General features: G+C 40.0%; 1 protein-coding gene across 1 annotated transcript in view; it reads left to right on the top strand.

Annotated features, from left to right (window-relative positions):
• The window catches only part of LOC126282187 (nuclear pore complex protein Nup58-like), a 140,975-nt gene that overhangs the window by 58,727 nt on the left and 59,112 nt on the right, over positions 1–23,136 (top strand). The window contains exon 5 of the mRNA XM_049981717.1: positions 5,199–5,397. Within this exon, the coding sequence (XP_049837674.1) occupies positions 5,199–5,397 (199 nt within the window). The remainder of the gene's footprint in view (positions 1–5,198; positions 5,398–23,136) is intronic.

Here is a 23,136-nt window from a genome sequence, read left to right on the forward strand (position 1 = left end):
CTGAAAAAATAGTAATCCTAAATGGCATTCATTTAACCATTAAACTGTTTGTGATGTACATATCACAGTGAACTTCTGCTCTGTGCTAGTGACTTATATACGTTGCAGGATGAATTGTGGCAATAGTGTGAATGTTTTAACATGACATGAACGCACGGCTTGACCTAAGGTGCTTCATTAGGGTGTTACCTGCACTAACAATTACATTAATATTCCTTGTAGATGACAGAAGCAGCTTTAATAGTTATCTTTTACTTATTTTTATGGGTTAATAGTTCAGGCTTGTGTTGTGAAGTAGTTTGAAAATTTACAAGTGTGGATTATCAAACGTGGAAGTAGGAAGTTGATTTATGAACAGTGACAGTGAGAATGAAGTAATTTTCCTTGTTGTGGTGATACTATGGAAATTGTCAATTCTGCCCTGGCGTCACAGGTCTGAGAAAACTGTTCTTCAGATTTCTCGCACTGACCTTCCTGAAGAGAAACTGACGACAGTGACAAACAAGAGCATGACAGTAGAGTTCCCCTACAGTATGTTGACAACTTTCATTGGCAGGTAAAACAACAGAAAAGGCCATCACACTGGGACTGGCGCAAGGTGCACCATGCCACATGCAGCAAGTTGACAGCTGCTACCATTAACTTGGCAACAAAAGGGTTAAGGTGGTAACAACAAATATTAAAAAGAAAGGTGATGTGTACAGCTGGCTTGCTTCTTCTGATTCTAGCAGTCAATATCTACTTGTTCTAAACTGTCAAAATATTTTATACAATTAAATTTTTGACATGGTATTACTATTCTTTCTGGTTAATCATGTTGTAAGATTACTCACTTTAATTGTATGAGCTTCAAGAAATGTCAGATCTGTACTTCCTTTAGTGGCAGTGTGTATTATATTACAGTATTTGCTATTGGAAGTTCCACTTATGTCATTATCTGGTATTTTAATGTATTTCTTGAGAGCTTCTGGAAAGATGCCCTTTCATTAACCTCAGTTTATTTAAAAAGATGTCAGCCCATTCTCGTAAGCCTTCAAAGACCTTTTCTTAATAGGAAGAAGTCAGTCAATTAAACTTTCATTGATTATTTTTCAAAAGAAAACATCGTCAATTATAGGCTGAACAATTTTCAGTTTATATGCTATTGACCAATTTTGACTTTATAGTCATTATAAAGCAACATTCAGTTGCCTTTATGCAACATATCACAAAAGATTTGCCATACAACTCAATCTGCTAGTCCACATGTTTTCAGAAACATTTATAACTTCTGTTACTTTCATTTTGACTCTTTATTCTTCAAGTAAACAGGAGCATCTACATCTCCTCATCGGTTTAAATGTCATTCCCACAGAATTTACTCTCTTGCCATTATCTTCATTATTTAAAATCAAATCCTATAAGAATTATTTGTGATGGCAGTTTTAGAACGTTGTTGTTGTTGTTGTTGTGGTCTTCAGTCCTGAGACTGGTTTGATGTAGCTCTCCATGCTACTCTACCCTGTGCAAGCTTAATCTCCTAGTACCTACTGCAACCTACATCCTTTTGAATCTGCTTAGTGTATTCGTCTCTTGGTCTCCCTCTACGATTTTTACCCTCCACGCTGCCCTCCGATACTAAATTGGTGATCCCTTGATGCCTCAGAATATGTCCTACCAACCGATCTCTACTTCTGGTCAAGTTGTGCCACAAATTTCTCTTCTCCCCAATCCTATTCAATACCTCCTCATTAGTTATGTGATCTACCCACGTAATCTTCAGCATTCTTCTGTAGCACCACATTTCGAAAGCTTCTATTCTCTTCTTGTCCAAACTATTTATCGTCCATGTTTCACTTCCATACATGGCTACACTCCATACAAATACTTTCAGAAATGACTTCCTGACTCTTAAATCTATGCTCGATGTTAACAAATTTCTCTTCTTCAGAAATGCTTTCCTTGCCATTGCCAGTCTACATTTTATATCCTCTCTACTTCGACCATCATCAGTTATTTTGCTCCCCAAATAACCAAACTCCTTTACTACTTTAAGTGTCTCATTTCCTAATCTAATTCCCGCAGCATCACCCGATTTAATTCAACTACATTCTATTATCCTCATTTTGCTTTTGTTGATGTTCATCTTATATCCTCCTTTCAAGACACTGTTCATTCCATTCAACTGCTCTTCCAAGTCCTTTGCTGTCTCTGACAGAATTACAATGTCATCGGCGAATCTCAAAGATTTTATTTCTTCTCCATGGTTTTTAATACTACTCCGACTTCTTCTTTTGTTTCCTTTACTGCTTGCTCAATATACAGATTGAATAACATCGGTGAGAGGATACAACCCTGTCTCACTCCCTTCCCAACTACTGCTTCCCTTTCATGCCCCTCGACTCTTGTAACTGCCATCTGGTTTCTGTACAAATTGTAAACAGCCTTTCGCTCCCTGTATTTTACCCCTGCCACCTTTAGAATTTGAAAGAGAGTATTCCAGTCAACATTTCAAAAGCTTTCTCTACGTCTACAAATGCTAGAAACGTAGGTTTGCCTTTCCTTAATCTAGCTTCTAAGATAAGTCGTAAGGTCAGTATTGCCTCACGTGTTCCAGTGTTTCTACGGAATCCAAACTGATCTTCCCCCGAGGTCGGTTTCTACCAGTTTTTCCATTCATCTGTAAAGAATTCGTGTTAGTATTTTGCAGCTGTGGCTTATTAAACTGATGGTTTGGTAATTTTCACATCTGTCAACATCTGCTTTCTTTGGCATTGGAATTATTATATTCTTCTTGAAGTCTGAGGGTATTTCGCCTGTTTCATACATCTTGCTCACCAGATGGTAGAGTTTTGTCAGAACTGGCTCTCCCAAGGCCGTCATTAGTTTCAATGGAATGTTGTCTAGTCTGGGGGCCTTGTTTTGACTCAATTCTTTCAGTGCTCTGTCAAATTCTTCACACAATATCATATCTCCCATTTCATCTTCATCTACATCCTCTTCCATTTCCATAATATTGTCCTCAAGTACATCACCCTTGTATAGACCCTCTATATACTCGTTCCACCTTTCTGCTTTCCCTTCTTTGCTTAGATCTGGGTTTCCATCTGAGCTCCTGATGTTCATACAAGTGGTTCTCTTATATCCAAAGGTCTCTTTAATTTTCCTGTAGGCAGTATCTATCTTACCCCTAGTGAGATAAGCCTCTACATCCTTAACTTTGTCCTCTAGCCATCCCTGCTTAGCCATTTTGCACTTCGTGACAATCTCGTTTTTGAGACGTTTGTATTCCTTTTTGCCTGCTTCATTTACTGCATTTTTATATTTTCTCCTTTCATCACTTAAATTCAATATTTCTTCTGTTACCCAAGGATTTCTACTAGCCCTCGTCTTTTTACCTACTTGATCCTCCGCTGCCTTCACTACTTCATCCCTCAAAGCTACCCATTCTTCTTCTACTGTATTTTTTTTCCCCATTCCTGTCAATTGTTCCCTTATGCTCTCCCTGAAACTCGGTACAACCTCTAGTTTAGTCAGTTTATCCAGGTGCCATCTCCTTAAATTTCCACCTTTTTGCAGTTTCTTCAGTTTTAACCTATAGGTCATAACCAATAGATTGTGTTCAGAGTCCACATCTGCCCCTGGAAATGTCTTACAATTTAAAACCTGGTTCCTATATCTCTGTCTTACCATTATATAATCTATCTGATACCTGTTAGTATCTCCAGGGTTCTTCCATGTATACGACCTTCTTTCATGATTCTTAAACCAAGTGTAAGCTATGATTAAGTTGTGCTCTGTGCAAAATTCTACCAGGCGGCTTCCTCTTTCATTTCTTAGCCTCTATCCACATTCGCCTACTATGTTTCCTTCTCTCCCCTTTTCGTACACTCGAATTCCAGTCACCCATGACTATTAAATTTTCGTCTTCCTTCACAATCTGAATAATTTCTTTTATTTCACCATACATTTCTTTAATTTCTTAGTCACCTGCAGAGCTAATTGGCATATAAACTTGTACTACTGTAGTAGGTGTGGGCTTCGTATCTATTGTGGCCACAATAATGTGTTCACTATGCTGTTTGTAGTAGCTTACCCACATTCCCAATTTTCCTATTCATTATTAAACCTATCCCTGCATTACCCCTATTTGATTTTGTGTTTATAACCCTGTAGTCACCTGACCAGAAGTCTTGTGCCTCCTGCCACCGAACTTCGCTAATTCCCACTATATCTAACTTTAACCTATCCATTTCCCTTTTTAAATTTTCTAACCTACCTGTCCGATTAAGGGTTCTGACATTCCACGCTCCGATCCGTAGAACGCCAGTTTTCTTTCTCCTGATAACGGCATCCTCTTGAGTAGTCCCTGGCCGGGGAGATCCGAATGGGGGACTAATTTACCTCCGGAATATTTTACCCAAGAGGACGCCATCATCATTTAACCATACAGTAAAGCTGCATGCCCTCGGGAAAAATTACGGCCGTAGTTTCCCCTTGCTTTCAGCCGTTCGCAGTACCAGCACAGCAAGGCCGTTTTGGTTATTGTTACAAGGCCTGATCAGTCAATCATCCAGACTGTTGCCCTTGCAAATACTGAAAAGGCTGCTGCCCCTCTTCAGGAATACACATTTGTCTGGCCTCTCAACAGATACCCCTCCGTTGTTGTTGTACCTATGGTATGGCTATCTGTATCGCTGAGGCACGCAAGCCTCCCCACTAACGGCAAGGTCCATGGTTTATGGGGGGGGGGGGGTTTAGAACATTATGCAGGCACAATTTTTGAAAAAATTGTCGTTAGCTGTTGTTTCTCAGTACATATGCTTATTCATTAATATCATTCTTTGTTTCTCAAAAAATGTGATATATGTGAATCAAAATGAGGATCAAAGACAAACTTTGTTCTGGGGATTTAACATTACTGTAGAAAGAAATTGTAATACACCAGCAACTTTTCGCCCATTAAAAACAGAATGTGATACAATTGTAATAAAGTACATAAGACATCAGAAAGACTTGACATTTGGAAGTTTCATTTTGAAAGGAACTGTACCTAGTTTGAAATATGAGAAGACAATAAAAAGATTTTGTGCCTCTGTTTAGCTTTCAAATGCATACATATTTATGCAGTCCCCTGTCACCCAGTCCTCCAGCTTTAATGTTCTTGCTTCTGCGAAGTACGAAATAATATTTGATAAATAGTGTGTCTTCTTTTATAGTGTCTACAGACTGTGGAAATGGCTCAGAAAACACAAGATACACCTCCAGGATTACAGTTTGAAAACACTGCTCCTGATAAATACTTCGAGGACCTTGTTACACGTTTTGAAAATCAAATTCAAGTGTACAAACAAGAGGTTGATAAAATTGAAGCTCATGTAAACGCAGTACTGAGTCCAAAACCTCTGTCATCACAAGGTAACATATGATTACTATGCTAGTTTTGCTGTAGTGCCAGTCTTTTAAATGTATCAATGCAGTAGTAATTGTGACATTGATTTTCATGTGAAACATCTTTGCATATTAAAATGGTATGCTGCCCAGGACTTCAACCCAAGAACTTGCCTATCATGAACACTTATCTTTACCTAACTGAACTAACGAGGCATGACTCGACACAAGCTCTTGCAGCTTTAATCCCAGTATCTCTCACATACTTCCCAGACTCAATCCAGGTTTGCTGCATGCCTAGCAGGACAAGCAAACTTGGAAGAAATGATATTGTGGAGAAGGGTCTTAACCACACGCTAAGTGTTGTTTCAAATATAAATTTATCACTCTGTAACGGAGTGTGTGCCGTTTTGAAATGTCCTGGCAGATTAAAACTTTGTTCAGGGTTGTGACTTAAATCTGGAATCTTCACTCTAGGAACATCCCATAAGTAGTGAGTAAGTCCTTTCTCAGTGGTCTCTTTGTTTTAGAAGTGCTAATTTGGCAAGTTATATAGAAGAGTTTTTGTTTAGTTTTGTAAGTAGGAAGGAGGTACGAACAAAACAAGCTTTTGGGGTGGATTGTGAGTTGTGCCTGGGCAGCTCAGTGAATAAAAATGTTGTCAATGAATAGCAAAGTTCTGGATTCAAGTCCCAATCCAGCACACAGTGTTAATCTATCACGAAGCTTCAAACAGTGTGTTCTTGGTGTAGAATGAAATATTCAATCTGAATTTATTTTCATTATTTTTAATGAATTTTAGCAGTATTAATTGTTTTTTTTAAGAGTTACATTTTACACGCTTCAGAACTACAATTCAGCATCACAGTCGTACATGGAAAAAGTTATAATACACAAGATGCTTCTTTTCATGAGCATTGTTTTAATTTTGTTCCAAGTGACATTTATCAAAGTGTTTTGCAATGTGTACTCAGTGATTAATACGACAGTGCAGCAGTTGGAGAGAGGTAAGCGTGCACCGTGTATCATCTGCAAGAGTTATGTAAAGGTGATGTGTTTCAGTGGATTGAGTCGTTAGAATTCACATGGGGCAATTGTTGTTATGCCAGAAATTCATTGCATTGAGAGAACGCAACACAAGTTCAAGGCAACCCCATAGTCATAAATCCTGTCACTTCTTTGCAGCATTCCAATTGCTAATATACGGTATTATAGTGGAATTGAGTGTACAGCCCTCCAATCAAAATACTGTTGCTTGTAAAATCTCTGTAAGCTGTGCCAGTTGTGTTATGATCAGGCCCAGATTTAGTACTCCTGATGATGCCCCTGGGCAAAAAAACTCTGGTGTCATGTCCTCCTCCCTCTCCACCTCCCCACCCTCCACATCTTATAAGACATATATTTCTAAAATATTATGAAAAGGAAAAACTGCTATTCATTGTATAGAGGAGACATTGTGTCATTGGTATGTGCAACAAAAAGACTGACATACATGTAGAGCTTTTGGTCAGAAGGCCTTTTTCAAAAGTAGACCACACACACACACACACAGACACACACACACACACACACACACACACACACACACACAGACACACACACACACACATTCATGCATACCCAAATCACACACATGACAACTGTGTCTGATCACTGAGGCTGGTCTGCAAGCAACTGCACCTGATTACAGAAGCAGTCTGGGAGGTGGGGGTAAAGAGGAGGCTGGGGTGGGGAGGGGGAAGCTAAAAACACTGCTTTTGTGAGCATGCAGGGACATAATAGGGCAACTAGAAGTAGCCTGGAGGTTTGAGATGGATTGGGGGGAGTGGAAAAGGAGAGAAGTAGAGGAGGGGAAAAAAGATCAGTGGGTGCGTGGGTGGAATAGGAAGCTATGTAGCAAGGAGTAGGAGCAGAGAAGGGATAGGTGAGTGAAGGACAAGGACTAATGAAGCTTGAGGCTAGGGGAGGTTACAGGAATGTAGGATTTGCAGGGAGAGTCCCCACCTTCACATTTCAGATAAGCTGGTGTTGGTAGGAAGGAACCAGATGCCACCGGCTGTGAAGCAGTGATTGAATTGAAGAATGTTGCTTTGGGCAGCATGCCCAGCAGCCGGTTGGTTCAGCTGTCTCTTGGCCACAGTGTTTCAGTGGCGATTCATGTGGGTAGACATAATGTTGGTTATCAAGCCCAAGTAGACTGCAGGATAGTGGTTGCAGCTTAGTTTGTAGACCACATGGCTGCTATTACGGGTAGCCTTGCCTTTGATGGGATAGGTGATGCCTGTGACCAGAGTGGAGTAGGCATATGACCCCTGAGGCAAAGGGTTGGAAACAGGGATGGAGTAGGGATAGACAAGGATATTGTGTAGATTTGGTGGGCAGTGGAATATCACTGTGGGAGGGGTGGGAAGCATAGTGGGTAGGATATTCCTCATTGCAGGGCATGACAAGAGGTAGTCAAAACCCTTTCGAAGAATGCGATTCAGTTGCTCCAGTCCTATGTGGTACTGAGACACAAGGGGGTGCTCATTTGTGGTCAGTCGGTGGAACTCCGGGAGGTGGTAAGTGACTTCAGAGACAAAGTGCGGGAGATCTGTTTCTGTACAAAGTTGGGAGGGTAATTTTAGTCTGTGAAGACCTCACCGAGACCCTTCGCATATTTGGAGAGTGACTTCTCATCACTATTGATTGATTTGACTTGATTTTTTAACAGGAGAGCTAAAACAGCTTATATCTAACCCACCACTGCCCGCACCGAAACTAGGTTTATTGTGCGGTATCGCTCCCTGTATATTTAGTAAAGCCAACCAGTGCCCTTAAATAGTGCAAGGAGTCCCTCTACCAGTTTTTTTGTCAGATACAATTTCTTCAGGTCTACTTGTCTCGAAGATTCTGTATCTTTTACTCTCCAATGCCATGCATTCAAAGATTAGGTGTGATGCAGTTTCTTCACCCTCTTCACAGATCCTACATTTAGGGTCCTCTTCCATTATACCCATTGTGTGTAGGTGTTTTTTGAAGTTCCCATGGCCGGTCATCAGTCCAGCCATGAGTCTGATCTGTCTCCTGTTCAATCCCAGGATTACAGAGCTTCTTTTAAAACATGGTTTGGCCATCATTACCTTATCATGTTTTTGTTTATGGACCTTGGTCCAGTATCCTATGTGCTGTTTCCTAAGCCAGTTCTGTAGTTCTAATTTGATCATAGCCTTGGTGATTGTCAAGACAGGTTCCGGTCCAATAAATGGAGTTGTTGCCCCCATCCTAGCCAATCTATCGGCTTGTTCATTGCCGCAGATCCCTGAGTGGCCAGGTAACCACACTAGGTACACCCTATTGCTTCCCCCTAGCTCTACCAGAGCCCTGTGGTAATCTGCAACAATCTTAGATCTTGTTGCAGGATCCGCCAATGATTTCAGGGCTGCCTGGCTGTCTGAATAGATGTAGATGCTACGATCATTGTAGCACCTACTCATATTCTCCTCCACACATGCCCTGATTGCAGTAATTTCTGCTTGGAATACAGAGGCCAGTTTCCCTAGAGAGATGCTGCTCTCCAGTCTTGGCTGAACCGCGTACAACCCTGCCCCAATGCCTTGATCTGTTTTCGACCCATCGGTGAACCAAACGATGTCCCCCTACGGCATTGAACTGTTTTCTCCCACTGCTCCCTACTTCCATTTATTATATTGTAAGGCTTGTCGAAGCAGTTAGGAGTTGTTATATAGTCAGTGGGCATTTCCCCAGCCATACCTATATTTACCTCACTCACTATGTTAGTGTGTGATTCTGGATATCCAAATGAGACCCAGTTTTGGCCAGTTTTAAGTCTATACGCCCCAGCTACTGCCTCCATCTTAACCCAAAGGTGAAGTGGAGGCATGTCCAGCATGGCTTCTATTCCAGCAGTTGGTGTGCTGCTAATTCCGCCCGTTACGGCTAAGCAGGCCAATCTCTGCACCTTAACAAGCTCTTTAGCAGCAATTCCCTGTTCTACCTTCTTCCAACACACTACGGCCCCATAGGAAATCCTAGGTCTAACCACTGTGGTGTATATCCAGTGCATACCCGTGGGGCTTAGGCCCCAGTTTTTGCCACAAGCCCTTCTAGTGCTCACAAAAGTGCTTTTTGTCTTGGAGCAGATACTCTTAATATGAGGGGTCCAAGTTAGCTTCTCATCCAAGGTTACCCCTAGATATTTTACTGTCTCATCACTATACATGTGGTGGCCATGCATGGCTAGGCAGTTTGGAAGGGACTTGATGGTGTGGAAAGGATGGGACCTGTCAAATTGGAGGTATTGCTGGTGGTTGGTGGGTTTGATATGGATGGAGGTACTGTAACCATCTTTGAAGTGGATGTCAACTTCGAGGAAGGTGGCTTGTTGGTTGAGAAGAACCAGGTGAAGTGAAAGAGTTGAGTTTCTAGAGGAATGTAGACAGGGTCTTCTCACCTTCGATTCATATCAAAAAGATGTCATCAACTAATCTGGACCAAGTAAGGGATTTCAGATTCCTCTAGATAGCCCATGAATAGGATGGCCTAGGATGTTGCCATGCCAGTATCCCCCCTGCCTTCTACCTTCATTAGTCCCTGTCCTTCACCCACATGTGTTCTTCCCTCGTCCCACTCCAGCACTAACAACTCTCTGTTCCGCCAGTGTACTCCCCCCTCCCCTACTTCTGTCCTTTTGCACTCCTCTGCACCCCAACCTCCCTAAATGTACCAGCAGCACTAACTAGCTGCCCTACCCTGTCGCAATCACATTCGTTCTACCCTGCTATTCCTCCTCCTCCTCCTCCTCCTCCTCCTCCTCCTCCTCACCCCAGTCTCCTCCTTATCTCCACCCAGATAGCATTTCCCATTAGATGTAGTTGCTCGTCGTCCAACCTTAGTGGCCAGAGGCTCTTTGTGTGTGTGTGTGTGTGTGTGTGTGTGTGTGTGTGTGTGTGTGTGTGCGCGCGCGCGCGCGTTGTCTACTTAAAAAAGAAAAAAAGATCTGTTGTCCGAAAGCTCAATATGTATGGAAGTCTTTCTGTTGTCTGTCCACGACTCAACCACTCCTCTCTATGATGATAAGCAATCTTTTCTTTTGGTAATGTTTTCATTATTCCAACCTGGATTTTACATTGTTAGATATTTCTCAAAGTTTGCCTAACATGTGGGCATGTTTTTCATCTGTATAGTACTTAACTGCAATTGTAATTTAAAACAGTGCTTTTATAAAAAGTAACGTAGAAAAACTTAACAAATTGTTATGCAATAAATCTAAATGAAAACAGTATATTTAGCTGTTGTTAAAATGAAATAGAAACAATACAAACAACTTAAAGCACATTGAGGAAGGTCTGTGGCCAAAACAGTGATTATTTAAATAACAAAGTGGTTTTTTTTTCTCCCATCATTTGCAAACAAGTTTTATAGTCCAGTGTCACTGCCAAGCTTGATTCAATAGCGGGGATACCAAGATAACTAAGAGACACTGTTCTTTTCACGTTGTAGTGCCTAAAGAATTTGTGTGTAAAGTCTAGAAACACTTGGCCTTACACTGTCTCGAACACCCGATATTTTAGGTATGAGTGTAGGAGACTGAGAACATTTGTACCAGTCCACTTGTTTCTATGTGCCGGTCGGAAGATTGTTATTAGAAGTCTGTAAGAGGGGGACGACGACAAGTGTTGGCCGCCAGTACCACAGAAGACGTGATGAAAAAACTCAAGGAATAATTATGTAGTATTCTTTGATGTGTTAGTGTCCGTGCTGATTGTAAAAAGACTAATGAACAATTGAATATAGATTTCTATGCACATTCATGTATTAGGCTTGCTGGAGACTAGAGACTTTTAAGTTACTTGATGTCTTAGACTTGCAGAAGTCAAAACGCATGTTCATATTTTTATATGGTTTTCAAATCAACTCTTATGTTTCATTGTACTTAATTACTTCTAAAGCTCGAGACACGAGTGAGATGACGAAGATATTTATATGTCTAAGTAGAGAATTTTGTTCTGCATAGCAGTCCTAGTACATCGTTAATCAACGAGTACTTAGAGACCAAAGTTCATATATGTGATCAATAGATTACAGAAATAAGAAGATATTATTTTCTGTCATCCAATAAACGTTAGAACTTGGCAACCTAAGTGATAGGACCCGAAGAAAATGAGAATTAAAAGGCAGAAACGGAAAGAAGATACTAGGCGTTGCCATAGCACCAGACCTAACAAGATATGAGAACTGTTTCCAGAAATTGTATTGAGTCCAATAAACAAATGGAAGAAAGTTGTGAGTGCAATGCAGTAAATGATGTGAGAAAGTAATAGCAGAGAGACCTGGAGAGAAGGCCTCAACTTTCGCAGACCGAGCGAGGTGGCACAGTGGTTAAACATTGGACTCGCATTCGGGAGGACAACTGTTCAATCCCGCATCCGGCCATCCTGATTTAGGTTTTCCGTGATTTCCCTAAATCACTCCAGGCAATGCCTTTCAAAGGGCACGGCTGACTTTCTTCCCCGTCCTTCTCTAATGCGATGAGACCGATGACCTTGCTGTCTGGTCTCCTTCCCCAAACCATCCAACCAACCAACCTCAACTTTGTGACTAAGAAGATCGGGTGTGAAGAGTAAGCAGTCTTCACACACTTACATCACACTGACGTTGACTGCACCAGTTGTTACTCACTGGTGCTGACTCCGCGTCTGCTCAGCGATGATGATTCTGAAACCAACATTCAATGCCGCTGGCGCCAGTGCTGTCCACCGGTGCTTATTACACATTCGCTCACCAACACAGCTAGAACTCTATGCTGGGTGAGGGAAAACCAATAATTATTTGGTAAAAGTTGAAGGGACGGTTGAATGATAAACTGTTATTGTAGTTATTGTACTGGTGAATTTTCCTTTAGGTGATTATATACTAGGTCTAAGATCAATAAAATTATGGATCAAGAACAGCAACAAACTTCAGGAACATCCATGGCCATGACAGTGAATAGGACAGACTGGACAGAAGGTGCAAATTTAATCAAAGGACTAAGTTTAAAGTTAGACTCAGTAAATACTCATTTAAATGCTAGATTAGATGACCAAAGTGCTAAGTTGGGTGACCAGAAGGCTGATTCAGCCGCTCTTAAGTGAAAAAGTGGATGCTCAAAGTGAAACCATGAACAGTCAAGCATCTAATATAGTTTTATTAAAGACTGAATTTGTGTCATTAAACAATAAGGTAGAAAATCTGAAGTTAGATTTAAAGAGTGAACTCACTACAGTCTATTCACCTAGAGCTGGGACGAAACATAAACAGTGTCACGTGAGCAACTACCCTCAGTTCCAAAGAAAATATTCGGTGTTCACGTGATACGTAGGGGTGTGGAAAATCCTTGGTGCATGCTTTGCAGCTGGCGGCGTTCGTCTGGGTGCCGAGCTGTCACAGTGGACCGTGAGAAACCTGGGCAACAACGTACGAAATAAAGTTAACGATAATGTTAAAATAATGTTCAACCGTGTTCATTCTGTCGAAGCAGATTTATTTCCATTCCGGTTGCTAACAAAATGCTCCATTCCAATACAATTAATTGTTAATTTTAATAACAATACCAGTAATAATAATGATAAAGGACGAAACAAAGTTCACTCTGTCGAACTTGAACTGTTTTCATTAAGCTCACACCTGCAACTGAGACGGCCAGACTGACTGAGCGCCGCGCCTGCGAATCGCACAATGCATCGCTCATAAAGGACAAATGGTTGCACCCATGGCATTCGAACAAACTACAAAATTAAATTCAAACCTTTCTGAAACTTTTCTCACTTACACCCCCACAAAAAATATTAAAGGGGGAAAGTTTGTTGCTTACTATATTTCTGATGATAATTTGGTAATAGTTCTGTATCAGACGTGAGATTTTAATTTATAAGTTCACTATTACTGACTCTATTGGGCAGAAAATTTGCAGGCGTCATCAACATATAGTACTGAAGGCAATTATAAAATTATTTTGCAGTGTGACACACAGTTAGGAGATATGGCGCGATAAATATAGAGTAATGCGAAAAAACAACTCTTCCTGAAAGCTTAAGTATTTCTCTTTTTCACTGACAATAAATTTTAATGTAATGTAAAAAAAAGGTTTCGGAAGGCAGTTCTCATATCACTTTATCATGTTCAGGGGCCAAATTATAAAAAAACACGACTTTCATTTGTTAATTTCTGACGCCCCTGCCTTGTACACCCCTCGACGGCAGCGCTGTGGTCACGCGTCTTGCCGTGTTTACAGTACGTCTCTTGTTTCGGTGAATGGAGTATAGTTCTTTGAATACTCTTGTAAATCAACTATTCACTGACTTTAATCTGAGACAGAATGAAACTTCAAATATCCAAATGACAAATATAGATTTGTTGCTCGCCAAAACGGACACTCAAAAGCAAAGAATCTAGTAATCGATGCGAAGGCATAGTTACTTTGGAGACTGAATGCAACGTCAAATATTATAATAATAATAATAATAATAATGTAGAGTCTGAATTTAGTGAAAAATTAAAATCTTGTGAAAATGTACGTAATATTAAATTTAATTCTGTAAGACAGGAAATGAATACTGTGGAAGAGAGCATGGACCAGCCTAAGGAATTAATATCGATTATTCAATCGAAAATTCCAGGTGTTAGAACATGCACTGTCAGTTAGGGAGTAAATAATGTAGAACAAAATTTCAAAGAAAAATCAGTCAACTTTGACATTATAAATGTAAGTAGTCTGGCAGAACCTTTTAAGCTAATTATAGACCAAGGAATTACTGAGAGTATAATCACCAGAAATGTTGTGACTGTTGCTTTTTTCAAACCTAATGATACCAACAAGGTTATTGATGACTTGTGCGAAGAATTCAAGCTTGTCCAGGACAGATTAGAATGTAGAATAGCTTTACCTAATGTTGTGTTACCGAGGAAAGTGTTGATTATTTTGTTGTGGGGAGACTTTCACACAAAATTTGACGAAAAGTATTGGTCTGTAAGTAATTGAGTGAGGTTAAGGCCAGATCGATGGGATCTGGGCGGAGTCACATCTGTCTCCAAGGAACTTTAATGTTCTGTGTTAACGGGTGGAACGCCAAGAATGGGATCCCTAGTTGTTTTCGGTGTTCCTTCAAATTTAGTTTTCCTGCGCCGAATTCCCTCCAATTCTTCATCTAGTCTATAATCTATTCCTCAATTCTTAAACTATCCTATAATGTTAGTAATTAGGAAACCTGAAATGACTAAAAGATTGAGATCTGTTTAAGAGAATGATAGATACACAGTGATCTCTAAACGTGGAATGAAACGAATAGAATATAGTACTAGTATAAAGATAATACCATGGTACTATTCAAGCAGAGTGATATCTAGACGACATAAACTGAAAAGAATATTTTATGTGTGTATAAAATATAGTACAAGGTGATTAGCTAAACAACTATTTGATTGTAGTGTATAATTTTCTATTTTTATACAATATTTTATACCTTTTGTGAGATGTAATGTAAATGGGAGGGTTTGTATCACTATCCGAAGGGGTAGGTAGTGTAAGTCCGAGCATGACTAGCACTAATCACACATCCTACCTTACAGACAATCCTCGCAGATAGGTGTAACTGATTCTTCACCATTTGTCGTTCCATAAGTGTTGCTAAGATTTTTCTTTGGGGGCTTCAAAGGTGAAGGTGAGAATGTCTGTTCTGTAGGAGACATTTATCATCATACCACCTCCGGCTTCTCACTCAAGTATCGGCGAAGTAGGGATCCTGGGGAAGGGGATGGGAAGGGTTTTCCTGTCTTTGGGGCTATTTTCTTTTTCTTCTTTGATCTTAGCAACAGTTTCTACTTTTTCCTTTCGTACTTCTAATCTGAGTACCGGTCCATCTTTTTCTCTTCTATCGCTGAAGTCCTTCTTATTTTCCGTGGTTTCCAATAAACTTAACCTTATATCATATAAGTAGGCCAAAGAATCACGGTACACAAACACACATCTACATACACATGAAGGTATACTTAAACACAAACAGGAGCATTACGAATTAGAAACCTGAAGTGATGTCAGAACCACCAAGGGATGTAAGGGAATAAAAATATATGTACATCTGAGTAGATGCACGTATCACATTGTTGATATGTGATGGTTCTGCGTCGTTACTTTTTGTCGCTCTCATATATATATTTACATGTATATATCTAAAAAAAGATTCCGTAACTTACTAAACGAAAGCATTGGTACATCTACATTCATACTCCGCAAGCCACCCAACGGTGTGTGGCGGAGGGCACTTTACGTGCCACTTGTCATTACCTCCCTTTTCTGTTCCAGTCGCGTATGGTTCACGGGAAGAACGACTGTCTGAAAGCCTCCGTGCGTGCTCAAATCTCTCTAATTTTACATTCTTGATCTCCACGGGAGGTGTAAGTAGGGGGAAGCAGTATATTCGATACCTCATCCAGAAACGCACCCTCTCGAAACATGGCGAGCAAGCTACACTGCAATGCAGAGCGCCTCTCTTGCAGAGTCTGCCACTTGAGTTTGCTAAACATCCCCGTAACGCTATCACGGTTACCAGATAACCCTGTGACGAATTGAGCCTCTCTTCTTTGGATCTTCTCTATCTCCTCCATCAACCCGATCTGGTACGGATCCCACACTGATGAGCAATACTCAAGTATAGGTCGAACGAGTGTTTTGTAAGACACCTCCTTTGTTGATGGACTACATTTTCTAAGGACTCTCCCAATGAATCTCAACCTGGTACCCGCCTTACCAACAATTAATTTTATATGATCATTCCATTTCAAATCGTTCCGCACGCATACTCCCAGATATTTAACAGAAGTAACTGCTACCAGTGTTTGTTCCGCTATCATATAATCATACAATAAAGGATCCTTCTTTCTATGTATTCGCAATACATTACATTTGTCTATGTTAAGGGTCAGTTGCCCCTCCTTACACCAGGTGCCTATCTGCTGCAGATCTTCCTGCATTTCGCTACAATTTTCTAATGCTGCAACTTCTCTGTATACTACAGCATCATCCGCGAAAAGTTGCATGGAACTTCAGACACTATCTACTAGGTCGTTTATATATATATTGTGAAAAGCAGTGGTCCCATAACACTCCCCTGTGGCACGCCAGAGGTTACTTTAACGTCTGTAGACGTCTCTCCATTGAAAGCAACATGCTGTGTTCTGTTTGCTAAAAACTCTTCAATCCAGCCACACAGCTGGTCTGATATTCTGTAGACTCTTACTTTGTTTATCAGGCGACAGTGCGGAACTGTATCGAATGCCTTCCGGAAGTCTAGGAAAATAGCATCTACCTGGGAGCCTGTATCTAACAATTTCTGGGTCTCATGAACAAATAAAGCGAGTTGGGTCTCACATGATCGCTGTTTCCGGAATCCATGTTGATTCCTACAGAGTAGATTCAGGGTTTCCAAAAACGACATGATACTCGAGCAAAAAACGTGTTCTAAAATTCTACAACAGATCGACGTCAGAGATATAGGTCTATAGTTTTGAGCATCTGCTCGACGACCCTTTTTGAAGACTGGGACTACCTGTGCTCTTTTCCAATCATTTGGAACCTTCTGTTCCGCTAGAGACTTGCGGTACACGGCTGTTAGAAGGGGGGCAAGTTCTTTCGCGTACTCTGTGTAAAATCGAATTGGTATTCCGTCAGGTCCAGTAGACTTTCCTCTGTTGAGTGATTTCAGTTGCTTTTCTATTCCTTGGACACTTATTTTGATGTCAGCCATTCTTTCGTTTGTGCGAGGATTTAGAGAAGGAACTGCAATGTGGTCTTCCTCTGTGAAACAGCTTTTTTTATACATATATTTTTCCCACGTGGAATGTTTCCCTCTATTATTTTCATATTTACGTGTATATAAAGACAGGAGAACAACAATCAACGCACGTGCCTTGCTAGTCCTTTGAGAAAAGGCATGATATCTACTGGGAGTTGGTAGATTTTTCTGTTTAGCAAAAGTGACAAAAAGCAGATTGCAGAGTACCTGACGGCTCAACATAAAAGTTTTGTCTCAAGTACAGATTGTGTTGAGGATCAGTGGACAAAGTTTAAAACCATCGTACAATATGCGTTAGATGAGTATATGCCAAGCAAGATCGTAAGAGATGGAGAAGAGCCTCCGTGGTACAACAGCAGAGTTAGAAAACTGCTGCGGAAGGAAAGGGAACTTGTCAGCAAACATAAACATAGCCAAAGCCTTGCAGACAGACAAAAATTATGCGAAGGGAAATGTAGTGTGAGGAGGGCTATGCGAGAGGTGTTCAATAAATTCAAAAGTAAAGTTCTATGTACAGACTTGGCAGAAAATCCTAAGAAATTTTGACTTATGTCAAAGCGCTAGGTGGATCAAAACAAAATGTGCAGACATTCTGTGACCAAAATGGTACTGAAACAGAGGATGACAGACTAAAGGCCGAAGTGCTAAATGTCTTTTTCCAAAGCTGTTTCACAGAGGAAGAGTGCAGTGTAGTTCCTTCTCTAGATTGTCGCACAGATGACAAAATGGTAGATATCGATATAGACAACAGAGGGATAGAGAAACAATTAAAATTGCTCAAAAGAGGAAAGGCCGCTGGACCTGATGGGATACCAGTTCGATTTTACACAGAGTACGTGAAGGATCTTGCCCTCCTTCTTGCAGCGGTGTACCGTAGGTCTCTAGAAGAGTGTAGTGTTCCGAAGGATTGGAAAAGGGCACAGGTCATCCCTGTTTTCAAGAAGGGACATCGAACAGATGTGCAGAACTATAGACCTATATCTCTAACGTCGATCAGTTGTATGTTCGAGTATAATGATTTTTCTGGAGACTAGAAATCTACTCTGTAGGAATCAGCATGGGTTTCGAAAAAGACTGTCGTGTGAAACTCAGCTCGCGCTATTCGTCCACGAGACTCAGAAGGCCACAGACACGAGTTCACAGGTAGATGCAGTGTTTCTCGACTTCCGCAAGACGTTTGATACAGTTTCCCACAGTCGTTTAATGAACAAAGTAAGAGCACATGGGCTATCAGACCAATTGTGTGATTGGATTGAAGAGTTCCTAGATAACAGAATGCAACATGTCGTTCTCAATGGAGAGAAGTTTTTCGAAGTAAGAGTGATTTCAGGTGTGCCGCAGGGGAGTGTCATAGGACCGTTGCTATTCAAAATATACATAAATGACCTTGTGGATGACATCGGAAGTTCACTGAGGCTTTTTGGAGATGATGCTGTGTTGTATTGAGAGGTTGTAACAATGGAAAATTGTACTGAAATGAAGGAGGATCTGCAGCGAATGGGTGCATGGAATGGCAATTGACTCTCAATGTAGACAAGTGTGATGTGCTGTGAATACATAGAAAGATAGATCCCTTTTCATTTAGCTGCAAAATAGCAGGTCAGCAACTGGAAGCAGTTAATTCAATAAATTATCCGGGAGTACGATTAGGAGTGATTTAAAATGGAATGATCATATAAAGTTGATAGACAGTAAAGCAGATGCCAGACTGAGATTCATTGGAAAAATACTAAGGAAATGCAATCCGAAAACGAAGGAAGTAGGTTACAGTACGCTTGTTCGCCCACTGCTTGAATACTGCTCAGCAGTGTGGGATCCGTACCAGATAGGGTTGATAGAAGAGATATAGAAGATCCAACATAGAGCAGCGCGCTTCGTTGCAGGATCATTTAGTAATCGCGAAAGCATTACGGAGATGATAGATAAACAACAGTGAAGACTCTGCATAAACAACAGTGAAGACTCTGCAGGAGAGACGCTCAGTAGCTCAGTATGGGCTTTTGTTAAAGTTTCGAGAACATTCCTTCACCGAAGAGTCAAGCAGTATATTGCTCTCTCCTACGTATATCTCGCGAAGAGACCATGAGGATGAAATCAGAGAGATTAGAGCCCACACATAAGCATACCGACAATCTTTCTTTCCACGAACAATACTAGACTGGAATAGAAGGGAGAACCGATAGAGGTACTCAAGGTACCCTCCGCCACACACCGTGAGGTGGCTTGTGGAGTATGGAAGTAGATGTAGATACAGGTAGACAAGGCATGTACTATGCATGGATGTGATATGTCTATATAGTAGGAGTGTGGAGTGAAAGAGGACTCTAGGGTATTAGAGGGAGTATTTGAAAGTGGAATTAAGATGCAAAATAGAGTTGTAATTTTATCAAGAGAAATTTTAAGAATAGTATTCATAAAGACGTACACTAGGGCAATGAACCAGGAGGCCTACTCAAGAAGGCTACGGAGGGCGCACTCGACATTTATTGGATGTTGTAAAATAAGAGTCAAAAGTACACAATTTCTTCATTATGTCTCTAGCTTCAATTTCAGCAAAGACTTCTCACATTAATTCACAATGATTGACAACAGCAGTATGATGATTGCCTCACCATCTTTGTTCAAGCTGCTTCTCTAACAGACAATCAGGTTATAGAGAGGATAACTACTATTTTCCCCATGATTTTTATTACTTTCACATATGAGGTCTTTTAAAAAATTCCAGGTCTTCTTCCACAAATTTTTTTTACATTTAACTTTACTTATTGTCCATGGGTCTCCTTTGAAATACTCTCCATCACAATTGATACAATGCTCCCAACACTGTTTTGACTTCCGGAAGCAGCCTTGGTTTGCCTCCTGCTGGATCACACAAAGTACCATCTACAAATTTTCTTTTATCTCATATATTGTTGCAAATCTTCGTCCTTTCAATGGGGTTTTCAACTTTAGACATTAAAAATAGTCCACAGGCACCAGGTCTGGAGACTACGGAGGGTGAGGCAGCACAGTGATTTCATTTTTCGTGTAATAGTTATGCACCAACAGGGATGAATGTGTGGATGTGTTATCATGATGCGAGAGCCATAAATTGTCTCGTCACATTTCAGGCCATTTCCTTTTCATATTTTCTCCCAGATGTTGCATCGCATCCGGATAGTACCATTGATTAACAATTTGTCCCTGTGGTGTGAATTCATAATCCTTAAAAGTAAAAAAAAAAAAAAAAAAAAAAAACTATCAGCATGATTTTGACATTTGACCTGACATTACAAGTTTTCTTTGTTCTTGGATAACCTTTTCCGAATCACTGTGAAGATTAAGCCTTGGTCTCAACATCATAACTGTGTCATCACCAGTTATGATTCTCTTAAGGAACATCAGGTTCTCATTTGCTCAATCCAAAAGCTCTTCACATATTGCCAGGTGGAGGTCTTCCTTGTCTTAACTCATGAGCTGTGTGACAAACTTTATAAGAACAATGATGCATTCCAAGGTGCTGTGTCAGGATTTCATGACGAGATCCAACTGAAATGTTACATTCTTCTGAAATTTCTCGAACAGTCAGTGTCCGATTGGCATGCACAATTTCGTTGAAATTCCTGAAATGAGCATTACCAGTAGACAATGAAGGACATCCTGAACAAGGGTCATCTTTAACTTTCATCCAGCCATTTTTAAACTGTCTGAACCAATTGTAACACTGAGTGCGGCTTAGGCACTCGTCACTGTAGGCTTCCTGCATCATTTGTTGTGTCTCTGTAAAGTTTTTTTTGAGTTTCACCTAAATTTAATGCAGAAGTATTGCTTCTTTAACTTCGCCTTGACAAACTGTGCGGCACAACATTCTACTCAGTACACTGAACAATAACTAGCAGACATACAACAATGAAACTTTTGGCAGTTACACATTAAACAAAGGCATATTTTGCTCCAACACACAATTGACATGAAATTACCAATGTTCCAGATTTTTTTGAACAGGCCTTGGATGGAACAAAAGTAATTGCTATGTTGTGGCATGTGAGTACCAATAAATAGATAAAATTCAGCAATAAATTCCATGTACATTAGAAAGTTATGATTATGCACACTTCCAAGTACTTATTCACTACCGTGGAAAGGTAGTCCTTTAGTCCTTGAGAAGAAAGTTTCTTCACAACAGCAATAATTCTTAACACATTAAGGGACTTAACACATTAAGGAAGGCTTTCATTTTAAGATGTGTGAATAATTTTCCATCTGTCGTGGTCAGAGCCAAGGTTCTGTTCCTAAAACTAAAACATAATCTCAGTCAGTGGGCTGTTCTCATGAACTGCAAATGCCTATGGATTCTTTCAGTCAAAAACCCACAAGGTCCTGCCAAATCTGATGTTCCCTCAAACAGTGTACATGGTGCACAAAGTAATGTTTCCTGCATTTCTGAATATACTAAATATTCTCTATCAACAATTTCATTGTTTCTCAGCATTCTCTGAAAAAATGCGCTAGGAATACACCAGTACAGCATTTTATGGTGCTTTTTTTAAATTGATGTTTTAGTTTTTAAAAATCACTTACTTTTATTTTGTGCTGATCATTGATGTACAGTCATGTTTTCACCAACTTTTTTCCCAAAAACAGGATTAGCAATGAGTGTGAAATGTTTCTCATCATTGATGGCATTCAGTTTTCACGTTCATTTGGTGGAAGTGTTACTTTATCATTTTTGGGTTTATTTGGGAAAACTCGTTCTTCCTGATCTTCCACTTTCCACTTGGGGAGAGTCTTTCTTCTCTACCAGAATTCTTCAAGAAAAACATCCAGGTGCAGAACTTTCTTCGGTGCTTCTTCCTCTCTTTATTTTTTTCTTTTGCCAATAATTGGAAGAAAGCATAGGTCACATGCTTTTACAAGAAGGCTAGTAGAAGTAAGCCACAAAACTGCTGTCCAATACACTTGACATAGATTTGTTGTAGATTTGTAGAACATATTCTGAGCTGAAACATAATGAGGTACCTCAAACAGAATGTCATCATCTGTGCCAAACATCATGGAATCTGAAAACATCAGTTATGTGAAACCCAACTCACACTTTTCTCACATGACATATTGAAAGATGTGGAACAGTGTAGTCACGTGGATGCAGTATTTGTTGTTTTGTGAAAACCTTTTGACTCGGTACTCCATCTATGCTCATTGTCAAAAGTAATAACATATGGGATATCAAGCGAAATTTGTAGCTGGATTGGAGGTTTTTTAATAGGGAGGATGCAGCATGTTGTCTTGTATTGAGAGTCATCATCAGATGTAGGAGTAACTTCAAGTGTATCCCAGGAAAATGTATAGGGGACTCTTGCTGTCGATGTTGCATATTATTATTATTATTATTATTATTATTATTATTATTATTATTTATTTTATGGCCTTCATTGGACCACTGTAGTCAAAATACAAAGTTATAAACAAGTTGTTACACAGGAATACAATTTGGCTCAACAATAACTTAATATGATATTTAAGTAATATAATTATTAGTGTTTATTCTTATATGAAAGGTGTTTTGCTCTTCTGTCTGCCCAATATTTCTTCATTCTTTCAGATATTTTCTTTCTTTCATCATTTGAGACCACTCTTCCTGTACTCCTTTTATTGATTTTCATTTGTAGTCTGGTTTGCAGGTCTTGCAGTATTCTGGTTTTCTCTGTCTTGTTTTTTAGGTCATCTACTGTAATTTGGAGTTCTTTTATATCTTCCTTAATTTCTGTGATCCATTTAATGTCGCTCTTGCTACTCCACAATTTTTGTATTATTTTTTTACTAATTCTGTTTTCTGGAGTTCTCATCAGATGTCCAAAGAATGAGATGAGTTTCTTCTTGATCGTGCTCATGACTGGTTCTATTTTCTTATATACTGTTTAATTTGATGCTATTATCCAATGTCCGTTTATTTTAT

Source organism: Schistocerca gregaria, chromosome 7, assembly GCF_023897955.1.
Source record: "Schistocerca gregaria isolate iqSchGreg1 chromosome 7, iqSchGreg1.2, whole genome shotgun sequence".
In the NCBI taxonomy this organism is placed as follows: domain Eukaryota; kingdom Metazoa; phylum Arthropoda; class Insecta; order Orthoptera; family Acrididae; genus Schistocerca; species Schistocerca gregaria.